Here is a 21,853-nt window from a genome sequence, read left to right on the forward strand (position 1 = left end):
AAACCTGATAGTCTTGATAATGCCCTCTGTAGCCCGAGGGAGTAATCATTTCCCAGGCACTACAGAGTGGAAAAGGAACAGAGAACCTTTATGTCATGTGTTATGACCAAGGCGGGAGGAGTGCACTGTTTTTCTCTAGTCCTACTTCTCCATGGGTCACAACATATGTTTAAATGTTTTACCCAGTTACTGATGTGGCCAATTATATACTCTATTCAAAATTAAAACAAGAAATGCTGGAAATACTCAGCAGATCTGGCAGCATCTGTGGAGAGAGAAGCAGAGTTAACATTTCAGGTTAGTGACCCTTCATCAGAACTGGCAAATATTAGAAATGTAATAGGTTTTAAGCAAGTAAAGTGGGGGTGGGGCAAGAGATAATAAAAGAGGTGTTGATAGGACAAGGTCACAGAGAATAACTGACTGGATGTGATACCACTACCAAACGCATCTTCCCCTCCCCTCCCCTGTCAGCATTCCGAAGGGATTGTTCTGTCTGTCTGTCTCGCTCTCGTCCCTGGAGCAGACGAAGGGGCAGAATGCAAGGGAGAGGGTGTGCATGGGGGGTGGAGTGCCCTAGCTTGCCATCCTCACTGCCATGGAGGAGGCAGTGATGGAAATTGTGGGCGTGGCACCGCATGACCAAGTGGATGATGGAGAGATGGGATTAACTGGAGAAGAGGGCAAAAAGATATTGCAGTATGTAGATGAAGGGGATGGAGTGCACTCTTCCCTGTCTGATAGCATGCCAAAGCCTCAGCTCTGCAGAGGCCTCTGCTGTCAGAAGTGGGTTCTCATTCCTTCTTGTATCTCCCATAGGCTCAGTCATGGAGGGGGAGGATGTCAGTGCAGCAACATCACTGGGAACCTCTAAAGAAACCAAACCAGCAGAGCCAGCACCATCACATCATTCAAGCGCACCCTCCACCAGCACCGATATACTCACATCGGTGGGTCCTCGTGCATGGTTAGAAAGGGTGGCACTGGGTGAAGAGCGTGGCACTAGTGAGCAGGAGGAGGTGATCGAGGCAGAGGCAACTGTGGGAAGCCCCTCCTCGGAGGATAGTGGACAGACAGGACCATGCAGAGCCAGGTGCAGATGCAGGGCCTCGGGAGTTGCAAGCAAGGTGGCTCTACTTTGACCAGCAGCATGAGATGTGTACCCACATGTTGGAGTTCCCTGGGCAGTGCGGTGTCAGGGGTTCTGAATTGAGGAGTACATTCAGCTCATGTGCACCACCAAGACACAGGGCTTTGAGTGAATGGACTCCTCCAGTGAGAGAGTGGCCAACCTCATAGAGAACCATATGTGGCAGCATTCTGAGCGGATGCAGGAACAGCGCACTGACGTGCACAGAATACATGCAACACTCTGCAGCGTTAACCAGTCAGTGGTGGTGATGGCGCAAAGAGGCATGAAGTGGAGCCAGCCAAAACACCAGCCAAGGGCTAAGGCAGTCACCGATGAGGGTGCCACCCCTCACAGCGCGCCATCATCACCATTCGCCTCCTTGGACCCTCTAACTGGGGGGCCATCTATGCAGCAGTGCCCTGTGATGTAGACAGGGATGATGCCACGAGCATCTCAGCTGCAAGCAGACACGCGAGCAGGCTTCCTGCAACTTATTCGAGGCCACAAGGGGAGGACCACATAGGAGTGACTGAAGGCCACTGTGTCTGTCAGAGCATTGCGTGGTTCACTGGGGTTTATTTGTGAATGTGTACATTTGTAATTTATTAATAACTCTGAAAATGTTGAGACACGATCCCAGACGTGTGAGCTTCCATTCTTTAATGGCACAACTGCAAAAGAGGGAAGAAGTGTCGAGGAAAGCCGTGGTCTTTGAACGGGGACAGCGAGACTGCTGGACAGATGTGCATCATGCATTGGCGGCAAGAGTGGATCTAATCAAGGTTGAGTTTTCAATGGATGTGTTCCCACAGGCAGATCAAATTGAGTTCCAGAGCATGCAGTCCTGCTGTATGATTAGCACACAGGTGAAACATGCATAGATCAGATGTGCCCTGGCATTGACGCCATCTTGATGAGAGCTTTGACTCCTGAGTAGGTCCCGGCCACCTCCTTGCTCAACATGGGCAGTGCTCTACTCTGCCTCTTCTCTTTCCCCCTCCTCCGATGAACTGTGTCAATCTAGCACTTCACCCTCTTCAAGGTCCACACTTCTCTGAAGAACCATGTTATGGTGAGCGGAGCGGACCACCACAATGCATGGGACCCTTGCAGGAGTGTACTGCAGGGCACCATCCAACTGGTCCAGGCACTGGAACTGCATCTTCAGAAGCTCGATGGCCTGCTCGATGTGAGCATATGGCTTCAGTTGTAGCGTCTCTGTCTCTCCGTCTCAGGGTCACATAAAGGGGTGAGTAACCATCTCTTCAAGGGATATCCCTTGTCCTCTAGAATCCATCTACAGAGTTTCTGTGATGACATGAAGAGTTGCGGCACACTGGACTACAGGAGGATGAAGGCACCGTGGCAGATGCGAGGATTGTGAGCGCATACACGCGCACACATAAAACTCTTGTGGTGGCATACCAGCTGAACGTTTGGGGAGCGGCAGCACTTCCTGTTGATGGCCACATGAGTGCAATCGATTGATGTCCTGCACCAATGATGGAGGAGAATCCCACTGCCCTTTATGCCTGGGAGGCCCCATCTATTTGAAATTGTATGTCTTGTCCAGCTCTTGTAAATAGGGTATCAGTGACCTGCGCTGTGCCTCCAAGGTCCACTGCTGATCCTTGGAACGAACCAGAGGCAAAGAAGTTCAAGGCCACAGTGACTTTAATGGCCAGGGCGTGACGGACAGTGGTGCAAGGTCTGAGGTCTTCCTCAACGAGGGCACAAATCTCAAATACCATCTGCCTAGATAGGCACAGTCTCTTGTGGCACTGATTTTCTGGCATGTCCAGGTAACTGCTGCTTCAGTGGTACACTCAATGCTGAGGGTATAGCCTTCATTGCCTTCCAGTCCCTCATTCCTCTCCTGTGCCCAACTCATGCCCCGGGCTCTGCCTCTGCTCCTGAGGATGTTGATCCTCTTCACTCCTGGTGTCTATCTCCCAGTCCCTTAATCCCATGTCCAGCTGTTGCCTTGCTTTTGGTCAACTGCATTCACAATGCTTACTGGCCCCACAACCCCCTCCGCTGCCCAAATGTGCAGAGGCCACTTGCTCCTGTAACTCTGCTCACCCAATGGCATCTGTGTACCAATGGATGAGTGCCCCCCTCAGCTGTGCACCCTTTTAATGGGCCAACCTAATTGAATGGAATTATCTTTGGAATTCTCTACCCCAGAGGGCGATGGAAGCTCAGTCATTGAGTATGTTTAAAGAAGAGATTGACAGATTTCTAAATACAAATGACATAAGGGGATATGAGGATAGTGCGGGGAAAAATACATTGAATTGGATGATCAGCCATGATCATATTGAATGGCGGGGCAGGCCCAATGGGCTGAATGACCTACTCTGCTCCTATGTTCCTATGGCATGGTGATGACTGGCTCCCCACTGCGTTGCCACCTCTTTCCCACTTGGGCTGCTCCTGATCCATTGTGTAACCTGTGCATCCAAACTGGCCCTTGACAAGCTAACAACAAGCTCGTTAACAAGTTCAATTGGTCAATAGTCTGAATCAGGCAGGTTGCAAGGTCCCGCCTTCCTCCTGAGCGCTGAAATGCAGCGGCAAAATGGCAGGATAGCCAGTGGCACTAATTGTCACGCTCGCCTCCCCCTCGTACTCCCCGTCCCCGTTAAACTTTCGTGGTTTTTCCAACTGACAATAAATACTACATAGAAGCCTATAAAGCTTATTCGTCACCTGGTGATCATTACTAATTATTTCTATCACGTATGTGGATTTTGTCTTCCCCACCACTTGGTAGGCAATCTGCAGAAACAGGTCAGACAATTCACTTCGAAACAGGGTCTGCATACTAGCCAGGAATGTGAATTTATTTCACCCACTCACTTAGGTGGGCCGTTCTCAGCCGATAGCCATAGAAAATCAATTTAGAGAAACAATAATCTATTGGGATTGTTAACATTAATGTCAAAATACTTAATGTAGAGATTCTTATGGGTTGGAATTGGACTGATGTCTGATCTTTCCCATCCTGATCAAACTGATCTACACACTCAGCTAGATGTTTTCAGTCTTTGTTGGTGAGACATCCTTGAAAGGAAGTTTCAAATTTGAGGTAAACGATTAAATGCATTTCCTTCTCCCTCTCCAGTCTTTTTGCACCACTCATTGGGCTGAATTTTACCAGCCCCTCGACGCCGTGGATTGCAGCGGGGGGTCCGTAAAATTCAGCGGGGAGAGGCCCCCGATGTCGGGAAGTGCCCGCCGCATATTACCAGCGGCAGGGGGACCTCGGTATGGCAACCCCCACCCCCCCACCACCTGGCAGCAGGGCCTTCATCTAAATATTCAAATTAACATAAATTAGATTTAAATGAACCTACCTTCAGGTGGCGGCTGTCCCACGCCAATTTTACGGCCGCCGATCGCACCTCGCACGCCTTCGGAACTCCATTTGGTGTTCCAAGGTGAGAACCAGGTGGGGAGAGGGGAGCAATAATATTTCCAGGGTGGGGGAGCGGGGAAAACAATTTTTATTGGCTGTGGGGATGGTGGAAGGGGTTGAGGCTCAAATGGAACAAATTTCGGGAGGGAATGTTTGGGAGGTCGAAACAAGCTGATTATGGGGGCAGAGGGCAATTTGAATATAAATTACCCATTGTGGGGTGAGAGAATTTAGAGCGTAAATAAAATGTTATGGTTATTTCCCGGAGACTAAGACCTTTAAATATTGAAATATTACTGAAGGGCTTGAAGCCCTTTAAAAATGACACCGACACAGTGGCACTGGGTGCTGTTGCCAGGGATATGGCCGCCGCCCCTCTCTACTTCACTGGGGGCGGGCGCTCTGCCCCCTCTATTTATATCAGACCCCGTGCACAATATCGTGGGGGGCTGTGCGGCGGCATTTCCATATCGGAAGGCCGCTGAGTTATAAGCGCACCGTGCAGAGCATGGTGCGCTAATAAAATCCAGCCTATTGTTTCTCCTACTGTCCGAGCAAAGGACCTGCTTTTATTGACTATACTGTTAAGCCATTGGGAGGTGCACAAGAACAGTATGAAGCAACTTGACCTCTAATTATAAGTACTTTGTCCTCAATGGATGCCATAACAATTGAGATCAAGAATGTCCTGGCGGGGAATTGGAGGTTTGAACCCATGGCACTCTCAGGCACACAATGTACTGGAGCGTCAATGAAACATCGCACAAAACTGACTGTAAAGATAATTTTTACATAGAGACTATTGGTTACTGACTAACTATAATAAGTATGCCATGGCAATATTTTCATTAATAATCAGAGTAACTGATAATGTGGAACAGCATTAATACTGTAATTTGCCAGTGTTTATCTGTCATATGCTGTGTTCTTAAATTTTCTAATTTTGTGTTGTGTGTTATATGCCTTATTGTGTGTTATGTGGGGAAACAATACGGCTGATTGATTTTCACATGCTTTACTTGTATTGAAATACTAAGTCGAAGATTTCCCCCAATCACTGAGCGACATTGTAAAGATTGGAGGATGATTTCCTCAGTTTGCTATTTCTAGTAAAATTGTATACACATTCTATTTTACAACTTTACAAGAAATAGCAATCAGGGACATCTTCCCAGTGGCTTTATGATGTTACTAACACATAACAACCAAATGAAATATTGCCCCATTATGGCATCCCTGCTTTGCAGTTAGTTAATTATAGTGAAGCCTGTCTTTTATGATGTAGAGAGACTACATGCCTACAATGTACATCTGTCATTAGTCCAAATTAAAATCATCAATCAGATTTTAAACCTCTATCCTGAGATTAGACACAAAAAATCAGTACACAGGTTATCGCCACATTGCATTGTATTTAAGTATTTGCTTACTTCTAACAAACGTCCATGATTCAGAGTTAATTCTCCAAATATTTCATCACTATATCTGTCTCATTGTGCAGCAAGTCCTGGTCTCTACAGCAAGACTATGACTCCCATATATGACCCCATCAATGGAACACCTGTCTCTTCTACAATTACATGGTTCAGTGATAGTCCTCTAGCTGAACAGAATTGCAATATCCTGGCCGTCAGCCAGCCAAACCTTACACCGGAGGTGCTAGCCAAAATGTACCGGCCGCAGAATCAAGTCGACAAAGCAAAACTTAATGCTGGGTAAGATTGCTTGACATAATCTGTTCACTTATTAACTGGGATTTAAAAATGAAATGAAGTAAAGGAGAAACTTCCATTTATAAAACACTTTTCACAGCCTCAGGCCAGGCTCTTTTAAAGTATCCTCTTAATAAACATTATGGCATTGTTAACAGAAACCATTGTTTCTGAAGCTTTTAAGTTATATCATGTTATCTTGATTAGGATCTGCTTTTACCTATTATATATGAAATTTGTCACTGTCATATTAACAGAATATTGGCTGAGTTGTTATTTTGTGACCAAAGTTAAATCATGTACATAAACATAAGATTATAGAGATTTTCAATCAATAATATTTTATAATGCATCTTATTTTAGTTTAGTATGTTTTTTATTTAGCGTAGTTTTATTTCCAGTGTTTACAGCAGTAACTGTCCAGACAGTACTTTGACTGTGGAGTCGGTTTGCAACTGTTCTTTTATTTCCCCATGAAAGCATGGCAGTTGGACGTCACATGCATGCAGATCTGTCTGAATCGAATCTCTCATCCTGCCCTTCCCACTACTAGCCAAATGTAGGGTGGGGTAACGAACCTATTTGATTTATTTTGGGAGATAACTAACATGGTAGATAAGGGAGAATCGGTGAATGTTATTTATATAGACTTTCAGAAGGCATTCAATTAAGATCCACACAAGAGACTATTAAGAAAAATAAGAACAACTGGAATTAGAGACAAGCTATTGACATGGGTAGGGAATTGGTTAGGAGGTAGGAGACCGAGAATAGGGATAATGGCTATGTGTTCAGATTAGCAGGATGTGACATGGTGACTGTCAGGATCTGTACTGGGGTATCAGCTTTTCACTATTTATAAATTACATAGATGACGGAACGGGGAGCCATATTTGCTGATGACACCAAGGTAGGCACCACAGTAAATAGTGTAGATGGGAGTAAAAGGTTTTTTAGATAATTGGATGGAACTGTGGTAGATCGGGTTTAATATGTGGATGTGTGAGGTCATCCACCTTGGCGCAGTGGTTAGCACCGCAGCCTCACAACTCCAGGGACCCGGGTTCGATTCTGGGTACTGCCTGTGCGGAGTTTGCAAGTTCTCCCTGTGTCTGCGTGGGTTTCCTCCGGGTGCTCCGGTTTCCTCCCACATGCCAAAGAATTGCAGGTTGATAGGTTAATTGGCCATTATAAATTGCCCCTAGTATAGGTAGGTGGTAGGGAAATATATAGGGACAGGTGGGGATGTGATAGGAATATGGGATTAGTGTAGGATTAGTATAAATGGGTGGTTGATGGTCGGCACAGACTCGGTGGGCCGAAGGGCCTGTTTCAGTGCTGTATCTCTAAACTAAACTATATGGCAAAGAGCAGCTAGGAACTATGGAGGGACAGAGAAAGATTTAGGCATCCAAATACAGAAATCACTAAAAGCTAATGCACAGGTATAACAAGTAATTTAAAAGGCTAGTGGAATGTTGGCCTTCAGCTCAAGAGGACTAGAATACAAAAGGGTGGAAGTTACGTTAGTTATGCAAAGCGCTGGTTAGACCCATTTAGAGTACTGTGTTCAGTTCTGGGCACCTTTCCTCAGAAAGGATATATTGGCCTTGGAGATGGTGCAGCACAAATTCACCAGAATGAAACTGGAGATAACAGGATTAATTTATGAGATCAGGTTGTATAGAATACAAGGCTTGTAGTGCCTTGAGTATGGGAGATTAAGAGGTGATGTAATTGAGGTGTTTAAGATGAATGGTGGAGTTGATATGGTAGATAGTGAGAAACTCTTTCCTCTGGTGGGGGAGTCCAGAACAAGAGGGCATAACCTTAAAATTAGAGCTAGGCCATTCAGAAGTAATGTCTGGAAGCGCTTCTTCATACAAAGGGTAGTGGAACTCTGGATCTATCTTTCTCCCGCCCCCCCCCCAAAATTGCTGAAGTCGATCAATTGAAAAATTATATTCAGCCACAATCTGCAACCTCATGAGCTAGCATATCCCTCACTCGATTATTATCATCAAGTAAGGAGGCAAACCCTAATTCAATGAGGAGTTTAGGTGAGCATGCCAGGAGCAGCACCAGGAATATCTAAAAATGAGGTGCCAACCTGGTGAAGCTACAACACAGGACTACATGCATGCTAAACAATGGAAGCAGCATGCTATTGACGGAGCTAAACGATCCCACAACCAACAGATCGGATCAAGGCTCAACAGTCCAAGTTTACTACATTTACTGGTTCCCTTTTATCTACCCTACTAATTACATCCTCAAATAACTCTAATAAATTTGTCAAACATGATTTCCCTTTTGTAAAATCATGTTGACTTTGTCTGATCATGCTATGGTTTCCTAAATAATAGATTCCAGCATTTTCTCGATGACTAATGTCAAGCTAACTAGCTTCTAATTCCCTGTTTTTCTCTCTCCCTCCTTTCTTGAATAGCGGAGTTACATTTGCTAACTTCGAACCTGTAGGGACTGTCTAGAATCTAGGGAATTTTGGAAAATCATAACCAGTACGTCCACTATCTCTGCAGTTACCTCCTTTCAGGTCCTGGGGATTTGTCAGCTTTATTCTTTAAGTTTCTCCAATATTTATTTTCCACTGATATTAATTACTTTAAGTTCCTCACTCTTTTTAGCCCCTTGGTTACCCTCTACTTTTAATATGTAATTTGTGTCTTCTACTGTGAAGACAGATACAAAATATTTGTTCAATATCACTGCCATTTCCTCATTCCCCATGATAATTTCTCTTGTCACTGAGGGTCTCTAAGGGGCCAATGTTTACTTTAGCTACTCTCCTTTTTATATACTTGTAAAAGCTCTTACAATCTGTTTTTACATTCCTGGCTAACTTACTCTCATTGTATGTTTTCCCTTTTTTTTATCAACTTTTTGGTGGCCCTTTACTGCTTTTTAAAATACTTCTAATTCTCAGGCTTACTACTGTTCATTTGCCACATTATAAGCCTCTTTTAATACTATCCTTAACTTCCTTAGTAAGCAACGGATGGGTCTTTCTTGCTGAGTTTTTGTTTTTAATGGAATGTATTTTTGTTGAAAGTTATGAATTGTTTCTTTAAATGTTTCCCACTGTTTATTTATTTACCACCATACCTTTTAGTCTATTTATCCAATCAATTTTAGCCAGCTCTCCCCTCAAACCTGTGTAATTCGCTTTAAGTTTAAAAGTCATGGAACCAAGGTGGGTGGATGGAGTTGAGATAGAAATCAGCCTTGATCTAATTGAATGGCGCAACAGGCTCAAGGATTCTCAAGTGAAACCTTCAGTAAATTGGAGTCTAAGGTCTCCATAACAGCAGACACAGTGTTTGTCAGAGAAACCACATCAGTGTTTGAACCTTCTGATTTTGTTGGGGATCCCCTGCAAAGTACCCAGGAGTTGCCACACTCTCCATGTAAAACAAGGGTTCTCAGCTGGGGGTCTGTGGCCCCTTAGGCATCTGCGCAAAGATTTTAAGGGACCTACTAGTGGCTCCCTATCTCCACCGCAACAATTACAGTAACCAGGGCACAGAGTTTTACCTTCCAGCCACGAGTCACTGATCAACACCAGCTCCTCTTCTCTGGTGCTCAGTGCTCCCGCCTAAGTGATGAGAATATGAAACTCGCTACCACAGGGAGTGGTTGAGGCAAATAGCATAAATGCATTCAAAAGGAAGCTAGATAAACATATGAGGAAGAAAGGAATAGAAGGCTATGCTGATAGAGGTCAATGAGGAAGAATGGGAGGAGGCTCGAGTGGAGCATTAATGCTGGCATGGACTCCTTGGGCCGAGTGGCCTGGTTTTCGGCCGTATATTCTGTGTAATACTCTTATACCCAGCAGGTAGCGTCCACCCAAAACTAATCATCACTTCTCTAAGTGTTGCAGTTCTTCAAGAGTAGCCACACTTGCGCCTCCAAGTGCCTCAGTGCTCCCTGTGCACATTGAAAATGCACAGGTGTTGGAATCCATCGGGGTCAGGGTGTACAGGCGAGTGGCAGGAGTATGGAACATTTTTGGTCCGATTATGGAAGCAGCCCTCCAGAGTAAAGCTAATGATGCTTAGACATTTTATATATATATATATATATATTGTTTTTTAAATAAACATATTGTGAAGAGCTTTATCATAGTAACAATTTTCAAGATCAGCTATACAAATACCGATGTGAAAGACAACACTTTTATTAACTCAAAATACCTGTTACAATTAATACCTGTAAGTAGAATTGAGGATACTATATAACAAAAATAACAGAAAAAGTGAGAGTTGGTATTATATTAAATATTGTGATTAATGTACTTTTGTGATGTGTCTTGTTGCAGCTTTTCTTTTCAAATGTATCTTAATATCTCATGATTTGTTTATTGTGAAGTACAATGGTTGATATTTAGGAGAGAAGCAGTTTCTTACATTTAGATACCAAAGTAGAGGTTGACTGATAATAGAAACCCAGACAATGTAAAATAATGCAAAAGAAAATAGCAAAGATTCTACATCAGGTCTGTCATCATTTCTTTACATTTTCTTTTATTGCACTATTTCTGCAGATGGCTAGATTCATCACGTTCACTGATGGAACAAGACATCCAGGAGGAAGATAAGCTGCTGTTGCGTTACAAGTACTACAGCTTCTTTGATCTGAACCCAAAAGTAAGGGAGGCAGCCATAATATTCTTTTGAGCATCCTATCCCTAGCCCTGGATTGGACAAAGAAGTCAAATGGGGGCATATTATTAGTCTGTAATGTGGGGAAAATACGTTTATATATTTAGGCTATTCTGTCTAAGATGAGGTATTTTGAAGTGTAGCAAAAACATTAATCTTGGTGCAAGACTACAAACACAAATTGATGAAAAGATTTCCAATCTTCAGTAGATAATCTAAACACTATAATACCATGGCTGTAAATTAAGCCATAGGATACTGTTGTGCAAAAGTTCATTTCATTTGGCTGAAATTCCCCTTTCTACTATTTTATTAAACCTAATTATTTTAAATGAGTTAATAGCGCTGCTACAATAGTGGAGAGAGGCATTTCAGACAAATGTGCTAAGTATTTGTTTGATCATAACTCATGACCTAATTTCAGAGCCTATACTTTTGCTTTTGGAAGGAGAAGTGGTTGTACTGTGGGGGGGGTTTTATCTTCTATTCTCCATCCCATTGCTGTGTTGCATGCCTTTACTGGATAAAAAGGGATTGTTTGAAGAGTTTCCTCTAGCCCTCTGGCACACATTCTAGTACTATCTGCAGAGGGGCCATGATTACTTTTTTCCATTCCAATTTTCCTTTGTTTCCTGTGATGACACACCTAGCGTCCACTTAGCTTCTTTGCACAGTAACCTGGATGAGGTTGGGAACTCACCAACTGAAATGCATGTTCTAGTACTGTGACACCCTATGCTTTTCTTTTCTTTCTGTAATAAAATATGTTCGTACAGTAAATAGTTGTATTATACCCTTAGTGACATCTCTCTCTATTGCACGCAGTATGATGCAGTTCGGATAAACCAGCTGTATGAGCAAGCACGGTGGGCAATTCTTCTGGAAGAAATTGATTGCACTGAAGAAGAAATGTTGATATTTGCAGCATTACAGGTAGGTGCAATTGTTAAAAACTATTACTTGCTACAAAACCTGTTTCAGCAAGGGGAAAGAACATGCCCCAGCAGATGTGTAGAGAACAGACAGCCCTCCAGCGCAGCAGACTTTGATCGCAGCTAGCATCTAGGCTCATATTTCTAGTTTAGAAAAATAGCTCAAATTGTCCTGTATTTTCATTCCTTACATAGCTATTTCTGATGTGATTCGTTAAACAAAAGAAGTGCTATAAATCAGAATATGCTAAGAGGACAGAATAGCGAGTTTTGATCTTGTCCTGTTGTAGCTGGATTTCCAACAGTCAGACAAAATAGAAATAACAATGGAGAATTAAAATAAAAATGCAACATGCTGGATATACACAGCAGGTCAGACAGCACCTGTGGAGAGAGAAACAGAGTTGATGTTTCAGATCAAAACTCTCCCCTCTCCTCAGATGCTGCCTGACCTGCTGAGTATTTCCAGCATTTTACAATTTTATTTGATTTCCTGTATACAAAATACTTTGCTTTTGTTGTAATGGAGAATTAAATTGATGCACAAAAAAAGCATTATCATACCAATTGAGAGATTTGCAAGCAGTTTTAATTGAAATGTGTTTCAGTTAATGACCAAAATGCTTCGCCTTTCACACGTTATTTTTTGGGATTCATTTGAACCATTTCTCCTTCAATAATACAACACAAATTTAAGTGGACCAAGCCCCTTCTGTTCTGAAATATGCATTTTCACTTTTTATTCCAGTGGAATGTTGAAGGTTAAAAAGCACACAGTAGTTTACATAGGATTCCTGAAAAGTCCTCCATCTATTCAAATAAATGGAAACAAGACCAGAGATTCAACAAGCTGAAACAATGAATCAAATTTACTTACAAAATCAAGCAAAGTTATAAAATACAGTGTAAATCAGACGAATACAAGACAACTGAGATTTGAAACATAGTTCATCAAAATGCTTAAGAGCTCTTATTCAACATTTATTTTCTTGGAACTAAAATTGTTTCTTGGAATACCAGAAATAAGTACTGTGGACTAGCTCAGTGATGGTTAACAGTCCAGCTTCTTGATAATCATAGGCACCAGGGTGGGGCTATACTTTATTTGGCATAGTATTAAAAAACTTCATATGGAATATGTAAATCAAATGTTCAGGGAGCTTTTTAGTTTGAAGCCATCAGAATTAAGGAACTTACTTTCAAAGAGTAAACTTACTTTGAAAGCAGCTACTAAGGCCCATCTGCTTAGCTTTTATGGCATGCTTAGTTTTGGTGCTGTTGAATCAAGCAGCCTTCTGGAGAATGTATTTAACATGCAATAAATCAGTAACACATTGGGCCCGATTTTAACTCACTCATTCACATCGTTTAAATTGGGCCTATTGCCTGGAAATAAGCCATGTTAAAAAATTGAAAGGAGGAATTTTTCCATTTATCAAAATTCTTTGTAGAACGCCATTGAAGCAAATGGCAACTTCCTACAACACGTGAGCTAAATAGAACCTTTCCAATACGGCAAGACAGCACCAGAGATATTCCATGTGCATACAAAGGTGGCTGTGAGAAAGATAGGCCAGCCTTCTTTGTAATGGGTGCCCTAATATTTGCCTCTTAAAGGATCAGAACTCCAGTTGTGTTCATTCTTAAAATAAAACATACATCAGGACTTCTGTCCATAGCAGGAATTCAGTCATTGGTTTATCTGTTTAAAACATTTTAGTTATGGTAATTATTTTTTCAGGTGAACTAACTGTGTGGTGTGGTACAAACCACACGGAGCATGAAAGTCAGAGGTTTCGCTTCTGGTTGTAAGGGTCTTATGTGGAATGAGTTTGGACTGTTTCAGTCTGAACCACAACATTAATCACTGCCTTCAGAAGAGGGGCGAAAAGGAGGAGTGAACCAAAATAAAGCATTTTCTTATGCTGCCCCTCTTCTGCTGGCTGCAACATAACTGCAAAGTTTCCATGTAGCCATCTAATGGTGTATAAACATAAGCACACTAGCTGGAAAAGAAATATCAGACTGGTGCAATTGTAAATGGAAACATTTTGCATTACTTTTGCACTAACAATTGTGCTAGTCCCACTCAAAATTCAACCACATTAATTGAATTCAGAATAATGGTCGTCATTTGGAAACATTAAGAAACATACAATACTATTTACGGCTTATTCTTTCCCCCTACACTGAACATTGAGTTAAAAAATTTCAGAGCGTGACTGGTGCCTTTTTAATTATTATTTTATTTTATTTTGCTTTATCTTTTTTTTAAACCATGTGCCTGCCTTAAACTGGGTTTTTCATTTTGTGCTTTTGGATAGGGCTGTTCATTATTGTCATTAAAACTCTCTTTGCGCTAATGCTTTATCTTTCACCACACCATTATCGCACTCTCTTTACCTTTGCCCCATGACCTCCTTGTTAGTTAATCTCTCTGGCCTTCTATCCATCACACACCTTCCCTTTTGTTCCCTTCTCCCCCCTCCCCCCAGCCCTGCTTTACTTGCTTAAAATCTATTACATTTCTAACATTTGCCAGTTCTGATGAAAGGTCATCGAACTGAAACGTTAACTCTGCTTCTCTCTCCACAGATGCTGCCAGACCTGCTGAGTATTTCTATTAAGTATATATTGCCTCGCCCTATTCCTTCTGCCAAAATGCATCACCTCACACTTGTCTGTATTAAATTCCATCTGCCATTCGTCTGCCTAATTCTGCTGGCCTTTCTGTGTCCTGTTGCAGGCGGTTCGTATCATCCTCACTGTTTGCCACTTCTCCAAGTTTGGTATGATCAGCAAATTTTGAAATTCTACTCTGTATCCCAACATCCAAGTCATTTATATATAGCACTGACCTTTAGGGAACACCACTGTTCACCATTCTCCAGTCTGAAAAACAGCCATTTACCACGACTTGCTGTTTTCTTTCCTTAAGCCAATTTTTTTTTATCCAATTGGACACTAACACTTTTTTTTATTCATTCATGGGATGGGGGAGTCACTGGTTAGGCCAGCATTTATTGCCCATCCCTAATTGCCCTTGAGAAGGTCGTGGTGAGCTGCTGCCTTGAACCGTTGCAGTCCTTCAGATGTAGGATTTTGACCCAGTGACAGTGAAGGAACGGCAATATACTTCCAAATCTGAGTGGTGTGTGGCTTGGAGGGGAACTTCCAGGTGATGGTGTTCCCATGCATCTGCTGCCTTTGTCCTTCTAAGTGGTAGAGGTCACGGGTTTGGAAGGTGCTGTCAAAAGAGCCTTGGTGAGTTGCTGCAGTGCATCTTGTAGATGGTAAACACTGCTGCCACTGTGCGTCAGTGGTGAAGGGAGTGAATGCTGAAGGTGGTGGATGGGGCGCCAAGCAAGTGGGCTGCTTTGTCCTGGATAGAGTCCAGCTTCTCGAGTGTTGTTGGAGCTGCACCCATCCAGGCAAGTGGAGGGTATTCCATCACACTCCTGACTTGTGCCTTGTAAATGTTGGACAGGCATTAGGGAGTCAGGAGGTGAGTTACTCGCTGCAGAATTCCCATCCTCTGACCTGCTCTTGTACCCCCAATATTTATGTAGCTGGTTTAGTTTCTGGTCAATGGTAATGCCCAGGATGTTGATAGTGGGGGGATTCAACAATGGTAATGCCATTGAACATAAAGGGGAGAGGGTTAGATTCTCTCTTATTTGAATGTGACTTGCCACTTTTCAGCCCAAGCCTGGATGCTATCCAGGTCTTGCTGCATTTGGACACAGGTTGCTTCAGTATCTGAGGAGTTACAAATGGCACTGAACATTGTGCAACCATCAGTGAGTGAACATCCCCACTTCTGACCTTATGAGGGAGGGAAAGGTCATTGATGAAACAGCCTTTTATGTGGTACTTTATCAAACGCTTTCTTAAAATTCCTATAGACAACATCCACCGCATTCCCTTCATCAAACTTCTCTGTTATTTCAATTAAATTCAATTCGATTAGTCAAGCATGATCTACCTTTTACAAATACATGCTGGCTATCCTTAATGAAATTAAACCTCTCCAAGTACCTGCTGATTTTTCTCATTTTTTTTTTCTAAAATCTTACCCACCACTGATATTAAACCAACTAGTCTATAGTTGCGAGGACTGTCATTAAACCCTTTCTTGAATAAGGGTGTTACATTTGCCACTCTCCAATTTTTTGACACCTAACCCATATCTAGGGAAGATTGGAAGATTATGGCAAGCCCTTCCGTATCTCCATTCCCACTTCCTTTCGCAACCTGGGATGCAAAGCATCTAGACTAAGTGGCTTATCTACCCTACGCATAACCAGCCTTTCCAGTACCTTCTCGCTCTTAATTTTTACCCTATACATTGCCTCTACTCTCTCCAATTCTATCGATATTTTGACAGATTTCATTTTCTTAATGAGTACTTTGTATCAGTGTTCACTAAGTACTCTAGCCTTGCCCTGTGCGTCTACCTGCAAGTTCCTCTCCAAGTCACACCATCCTGACTTGGAACTATACCGCCGTTCCCTCACTGTCGCTGGGTCAAAATCCTGGAACTGCCTTCCTAACAGCACTGTGGGTGTACCTACCCAACATGGACTGCAGCAGTACAAGGCGGCGGCTCACCACCACCTTCTCAAGGGAAATTAGGGATGGGTAATAAATGCTGTCCTAGCCGGTGACGCCCACATCCCATGAATGAATTAAAAAACAATTACCCTCTTTGTCCGTAATAGGCCCCACTCCACCTCTTACTACCCACTTACTATTTACATGCCGATAGAAGATTTTTGGGTTTCCTTTTATGTTAACTGCCATTCTATTCTCATATTCTCTCTTTGCCTGTCATATTTTCCTGTTCACACCCCTTCTCAACTTATTGTATTTGGCATGTTTCTCATTTGAAGAATTCACCTGACATGCATCATACACTGATTTTTTGTTTCATCATAATCTCCATCTCTCTTGTTACCCAGGGAGCCCTGTTTTTGGCTCCCCTACCTGTTGCACTGATTGGAATGTGCCTAGCCTGTACCTGAACCATCTCTTCCTGGAAGATAATCCATTGTTCCATTACAGTTATTCCTGTCAGTCTATGGTTCCATTTTATCCAGGCTAGATTCCTGCTCATCGCATCAAAATTACTCCTCTTCCATTCTACCTTATTTCATGCCTTGCTTTCCTGCATTACAAGTCTAAACCTTATGATACAATGATCACTCTTACCCTAGTGCTTCCCGACAGACACATGGTCTACTTGGCCCACCTTATTTCCCAGCACCAGATCCATCTTTTATTTAGAGATACAGCACTGAAACAGGCCCTTCGGTCCACCGAGTCTGTGCCGACCAACAACCACCCATTTATACTAATTCTACATTAATCCCATATTCCCTACCACATCCCCACCATTCTCCTACCTCCTACCTACACTAGGGGCAATTTACAATAGCCAATTTACCTATCAACCTGCAAGTCTTTGGCTGTGGGAGGAAACTGGAGCACCTGGCGGAAACCGGTCACAGGGAGAACTTGCAAACTCCGCACAGACGGTACCCAGAACTGAACCTGGGTCACTGGAGCTGTGAGGCTGTGGTGCTAACCACTGCGCCGTTCTAGCTGGGCTGAGAAAATACCGATCAAGGAAGTTACAACCATAGAAAAGTGATGGCACAAAAGGAGGCCATTCAGCCCATCATGGCTGAAAAAAACGAGCCGCCCAATCTAATCCCACCTTCCAGCACTTCAGCTGTATGTCCAGGTACGTTTTAAAAGAGTTGAGGGTTTCTGCCTCCACCACCGATCCGGGCTGTGACTTCCAGACACCCACCACCCTCTGGATGAAAAAGTTTTTCCTCATGTCCCCGCTAATCCTTCTACCCATCACCTTAAATCTATGTCCCCTGGTAATTGACCTCTGAGGGGAAACTGGTTCTTCCTGTCTACTCTATCTAGGCCTCTCAATTTTGTTCACCTCAATTAAGTCACCCCTCAGCCTCCTCTGTTCGAAGGAAAACAACCCTAGAAGATCCAATCTTTCCTCATAGCTGCAACTTTCAAGCCCTGGTAACATTCTTGTAAATAATCTCTGTACTATCTCCACAGCATTAATGTCCTTCCTGTAATGTGGTGACCAGAACGGTACACAATACTCCAGCTGTGGCCTAACCGGAGTTTTATACAATTCCAGCATTACATCCCTGCTTTTGTATTCTATACCTCGGCCAATAACGGAAAGCATTCCATATGCCTTCTTCACCACTCTATCTACCTATCCTGCCACCTTCAGGGACCTGTGGACATGCAGTCCAAGGTCTCTCACTTCTTCTACCCCTCACAATATCCTCCCGTTTATTGTGTATTTCCTCGCTTTGTTTGCTCTCCCCAAATGTATTACCTCACATTTCTCCAGATTGAATTCTATTTGCCACTTTTCCGCTCACTCAACCAAACGATTGATATCATTCTTGAGTCTACAGCTATCCTCACTAACAACCACATGGCCAATTTTTGTGTCATTTACAAATTTCCCAATCATGCCTCCCACATTTCAGTCCAAATCATTAATGTATACCACAAACATCAAGGTACCTAACACTGCTTTCCATTCACAAAAACATCTGTCGACCATTACCCTTTGCTTCCTGTCACTGAACAAATTTTGGATCCAACTTACCACATTCCCTAGTGTCCCATGGGCTTTCATTTTCTGACCAGTCTGTCATGTGGGACCTTGTCAAATGTCTTACTAAAATCCACGTAAACCGCATCCACTGCACTACCCTCATCAATCCTCCTTGTTACTTCCTCAAAAAATTCAATCAAGTTATTAACTTATGACCTTACCCTTAACAAATCCATGCTGACTATCCCTGATTAATCCGTGCCTTTCTTAAATGGCAATTTATCCTATCTCTCAGAATTAATTCTAATAATTACCCACCACCGAGATCAGACTGACCAGCCTATAATTATTTGGCCTATCCCTCGCACCCTTTTTAAACAATGGTCCAATCCTCTGGTACCTCGCCTGTATCTAGTGAAGATGATCCTCAGAGCATCCGCTATTTCCTTTCTGACTTCCTTTAACAACCTGGGATACAATCCATCTGACCCTGGCGATTTATCCACTTTCAAGGATGTCAGACCCTCTCGTACTTCCTCTCTCATTATGCTTATCGTATCTAATATTTCACACGCCTCTTTTACGACAATGTCTGCATCATCCCTCTCCTTTGTGAAGACAGACAAAAAACTCATTAACAACCCTGCCCACATCTGCTGCATCCATGCATAACTTTCCTTGTACATCTGATAGGCCCTACCCTTTCCTTAGTTATCCTCTTGCTTGTAATTACTAATAAAACATCTTTAGGTTTTCCTTGATTTTACCTGCCAATAGTTTTTCATGTCCTCTCTTTGCTTTCCTAATTTCCTTTTTTACTTCACCCCTGCACTTTCAATAGTCTTCTGGGCTTTCTAAAATATTAAGTTTTTTGTGACCGTCATAAGCTTTCTTTTTCTACTTTATCTTGCCCTGTATACTTCTAGATAACCAGGGGGCTCTAGATTTGGCCATTCCACCCTATCTCTTTGTGGGGACATGTCTACACTCTGCCTGTAGAATCATGCTTTTGAATGCCTCCCACTGGTTTGCCACTGATTTTCCTTCAAGTAGCTGTATCCAGTTCACTTTCACCAGACCACCTCTCGGCTTCATAAAATTTGCCTTCCTCCAATTTAGAACTTTTACTCCGGTTCTAGCTTTGTCCTTTTCCATTATTATGCTAAAACCAACTGTAATATGGTCACTATCTCCAAAATGGTCACCCACTACTACTTCATCCACATGCCCAGCTTCATTACCAAAGACTAAATCTAGAATTGCACCCCCTCTCGTTTGGGCTTGTTACATGCTGGCTAAAAAAGTTCTCTTGAATGCAGTTCAATAATTTTGTGCTCTCTGTGCCCTTCACACTGTTGGTATCCTAGTTGATATTAGGATAATTGAAATTTGCCGATATATTTGTTCTTCTATCTCCCTCTCACTATTTGGGAGTTTATAATACACTCCTAGTAGTGTGGCAGCCCCTTTTTTATTTCTGAGCTCAACCCATATGGCCTCATTTGATGATTCATTTAGCATATCATCCCTCCCCACAGCTATTATTGATTCCTTAACCAATAATGCTCCACCCCCTCCTTTTTTAATCCCCCTCTCTATCCCACCTGATAACGCTATATCCAAGGATGTTGAGCTGCCATTCTTGCCCTACTTTAAGTCAAGTTTCATTATAGCAATGTTATCATGTTGCCATGTGTCTATCTGTGCCCTCAGCTCATTGACTTTATTTGCTATACTCCTTGCATTTAAATAAATACAGTTTAACATTGCCAAATTTCCGTGCTGCACACTTTTTAACCTTTGCTTCTTCTGTCTTTCAGAGTCACTTGCTAATTTTCTGCCTCCTGTTCCCTGCCCTGCAACTGTCCTATCTGAAACTGGCCTCAGGTTCCCATCCCCCTACCAAACTAGTTTAAACAATCCCCAACAGCACTAGCAAACCTACCAGCAAAGGATATTTGCCCCAGTCGCCTGAACACAATCCAAAAATTCCTCCCCTTCCTTTCCCTTTACTCTCAAATAAAAATTATCCCAATCAATATTTGGGTAATTAAATTCCTCCAATATCACAACTCTAGTTCTTGCACATCTCTGTGATTTCCCTGCAGATTTGCTCCTCTATCTCTCTCTCTATTAGAAGCCTATAGATTACCCCTAGTAGCGTAATCATATCCTTTTTGCTTCTCAACTCTAACCAGATGGATTCTGTCCTTGCCCGCTGAAGGACATCCCCTTTCCAGCACTCTTTCCTAATCAGAACTGCCACCCTACCTCCTTTTTTCCCTTCTCTATCTTTTCTGAAAACTTTTATATCCTTATATATTAAGCACCCAGTCCTCCCCATTTCAAAGCCACATTTCCATTATTGCCACTACATCATATTCCCATACTGCTATTTGTGCTAGTTGCTCACCAATCTTATTCACCAAACTTTGGAATTTCCTCTCTAAACTTCTCTGCCTCTACCTTTCCATATTTAAGACATTTCTGAAAACCTACCTCTGAGACCCACATGTCTTAATATCTCCTTACGTGGCTCATTGTCAAATTTTGTTTGATCGCATGGCTGTGAAGCACCTTGGAATGTCTACTACATTAAAGGCGCTATATAAATGCAAGCTATTGTTCTTTCAATTAGGTATTTAAGGCAAGCTTTCCAGAAAAAAATGAAATATATTGAATTTCACTTTAGTTTTTCTTTTATAATAGTATCCTATTTATTAAAGTACCTTTCTCAAATTTCTTCCTATACACCCAAAATTTTGTATTTTCAGTTAATGGAGATTCAAAGTCATTTTGTAGACTGCTTCAGTTCACAAGATGTACTATTGATAATGAAAAATGAAAGACTTGCATTTTTATAGCACCTTCATCATCTCTGGCTGTCCCAAAGCACTTTACAACCTTTTGGAGTGTAGTCACCGTTGTAATGCAGGAAACTGGGCAGCCAATTTGTGCACAGCAAGCTCCCACAGACAGCCATGTGATCTTTTGTAGTGAGGGTTCAATATTAGCCAGGACACTGGGGATAACTCCCCTGCTCCTCTTCAAAATAGTGCCATGGGATCTTTACATCCACCTGAGTGACCTGGTTTGACATTTCATCCAAACAAAAGGCACCTCTGACAGTGCAGCACTCCCTTAGTACTAGATTTTTGTGTTTAAGTCTCTGGAGGGGGAACTTGAATCCACAATGTTCTGGCTCAGAGACAAGAGTGCTACCAACCGAGTTGTGAGTGACACACCTTAATGGACATGTTCATGTTTTTGGATTTTTTTTCCTGCTATTTTGTTAGGTTCAACATTTTTGTTAAAAATAGCTGGCAAAGACATGTAAGAAAGCAATAATGTTACATTAGGT

The 21,853-nt window shown here is 42.5% G+C and overlaps 1 protein-coding gene across 2 annotated transcripts in view; it reads left to right on the forward strand.

Moving 5' to 3' along the window:
* fermt1 (FERM domain containing kindlin 1) overlaps nucleotides 1-21,853 on the forward strand; it is an 86,058-nt gene that overhangs the window by 37,372 nt on the left and 26,833 nt on the right. For both annotated transcript variants that reach the window (XM_068045736.1, XM_068045734.1), the window contains exons 5-7: nucleotides 6,055-6,268; nucleotides 10,833-10,935; nucleotides 11,776-11,883. In XM_068045736.1, the coding sequence (XP_067901837.1) occupies nucleotides 6,055-6,268; nucleotides 10,833-10,935; nucleotides 11,776-11,883 (425 nt within the window). The remainder of the gene's footprint in view (nucleotides 1-6,054; nucleotides 6,269-10,832; nucleotides 10,936-11,775; nucleotides 11,884-21,853) is intronic.

This window comes from Heterodontus francisci, chromosome 13 (assembly GCF_036365525.1).
Source record: "Heterodontus francisci isolate sHetFra1 chromosome 13, sHetFra1.hap1, whole genome shotgun sequence".
Lineage (NCBI taxonomy): Eukaryota > Metazoa > Chordata > Chondrichthyes > Heterodontiformes > Heterodontidae > Heterodontus > Heterodontus francisci.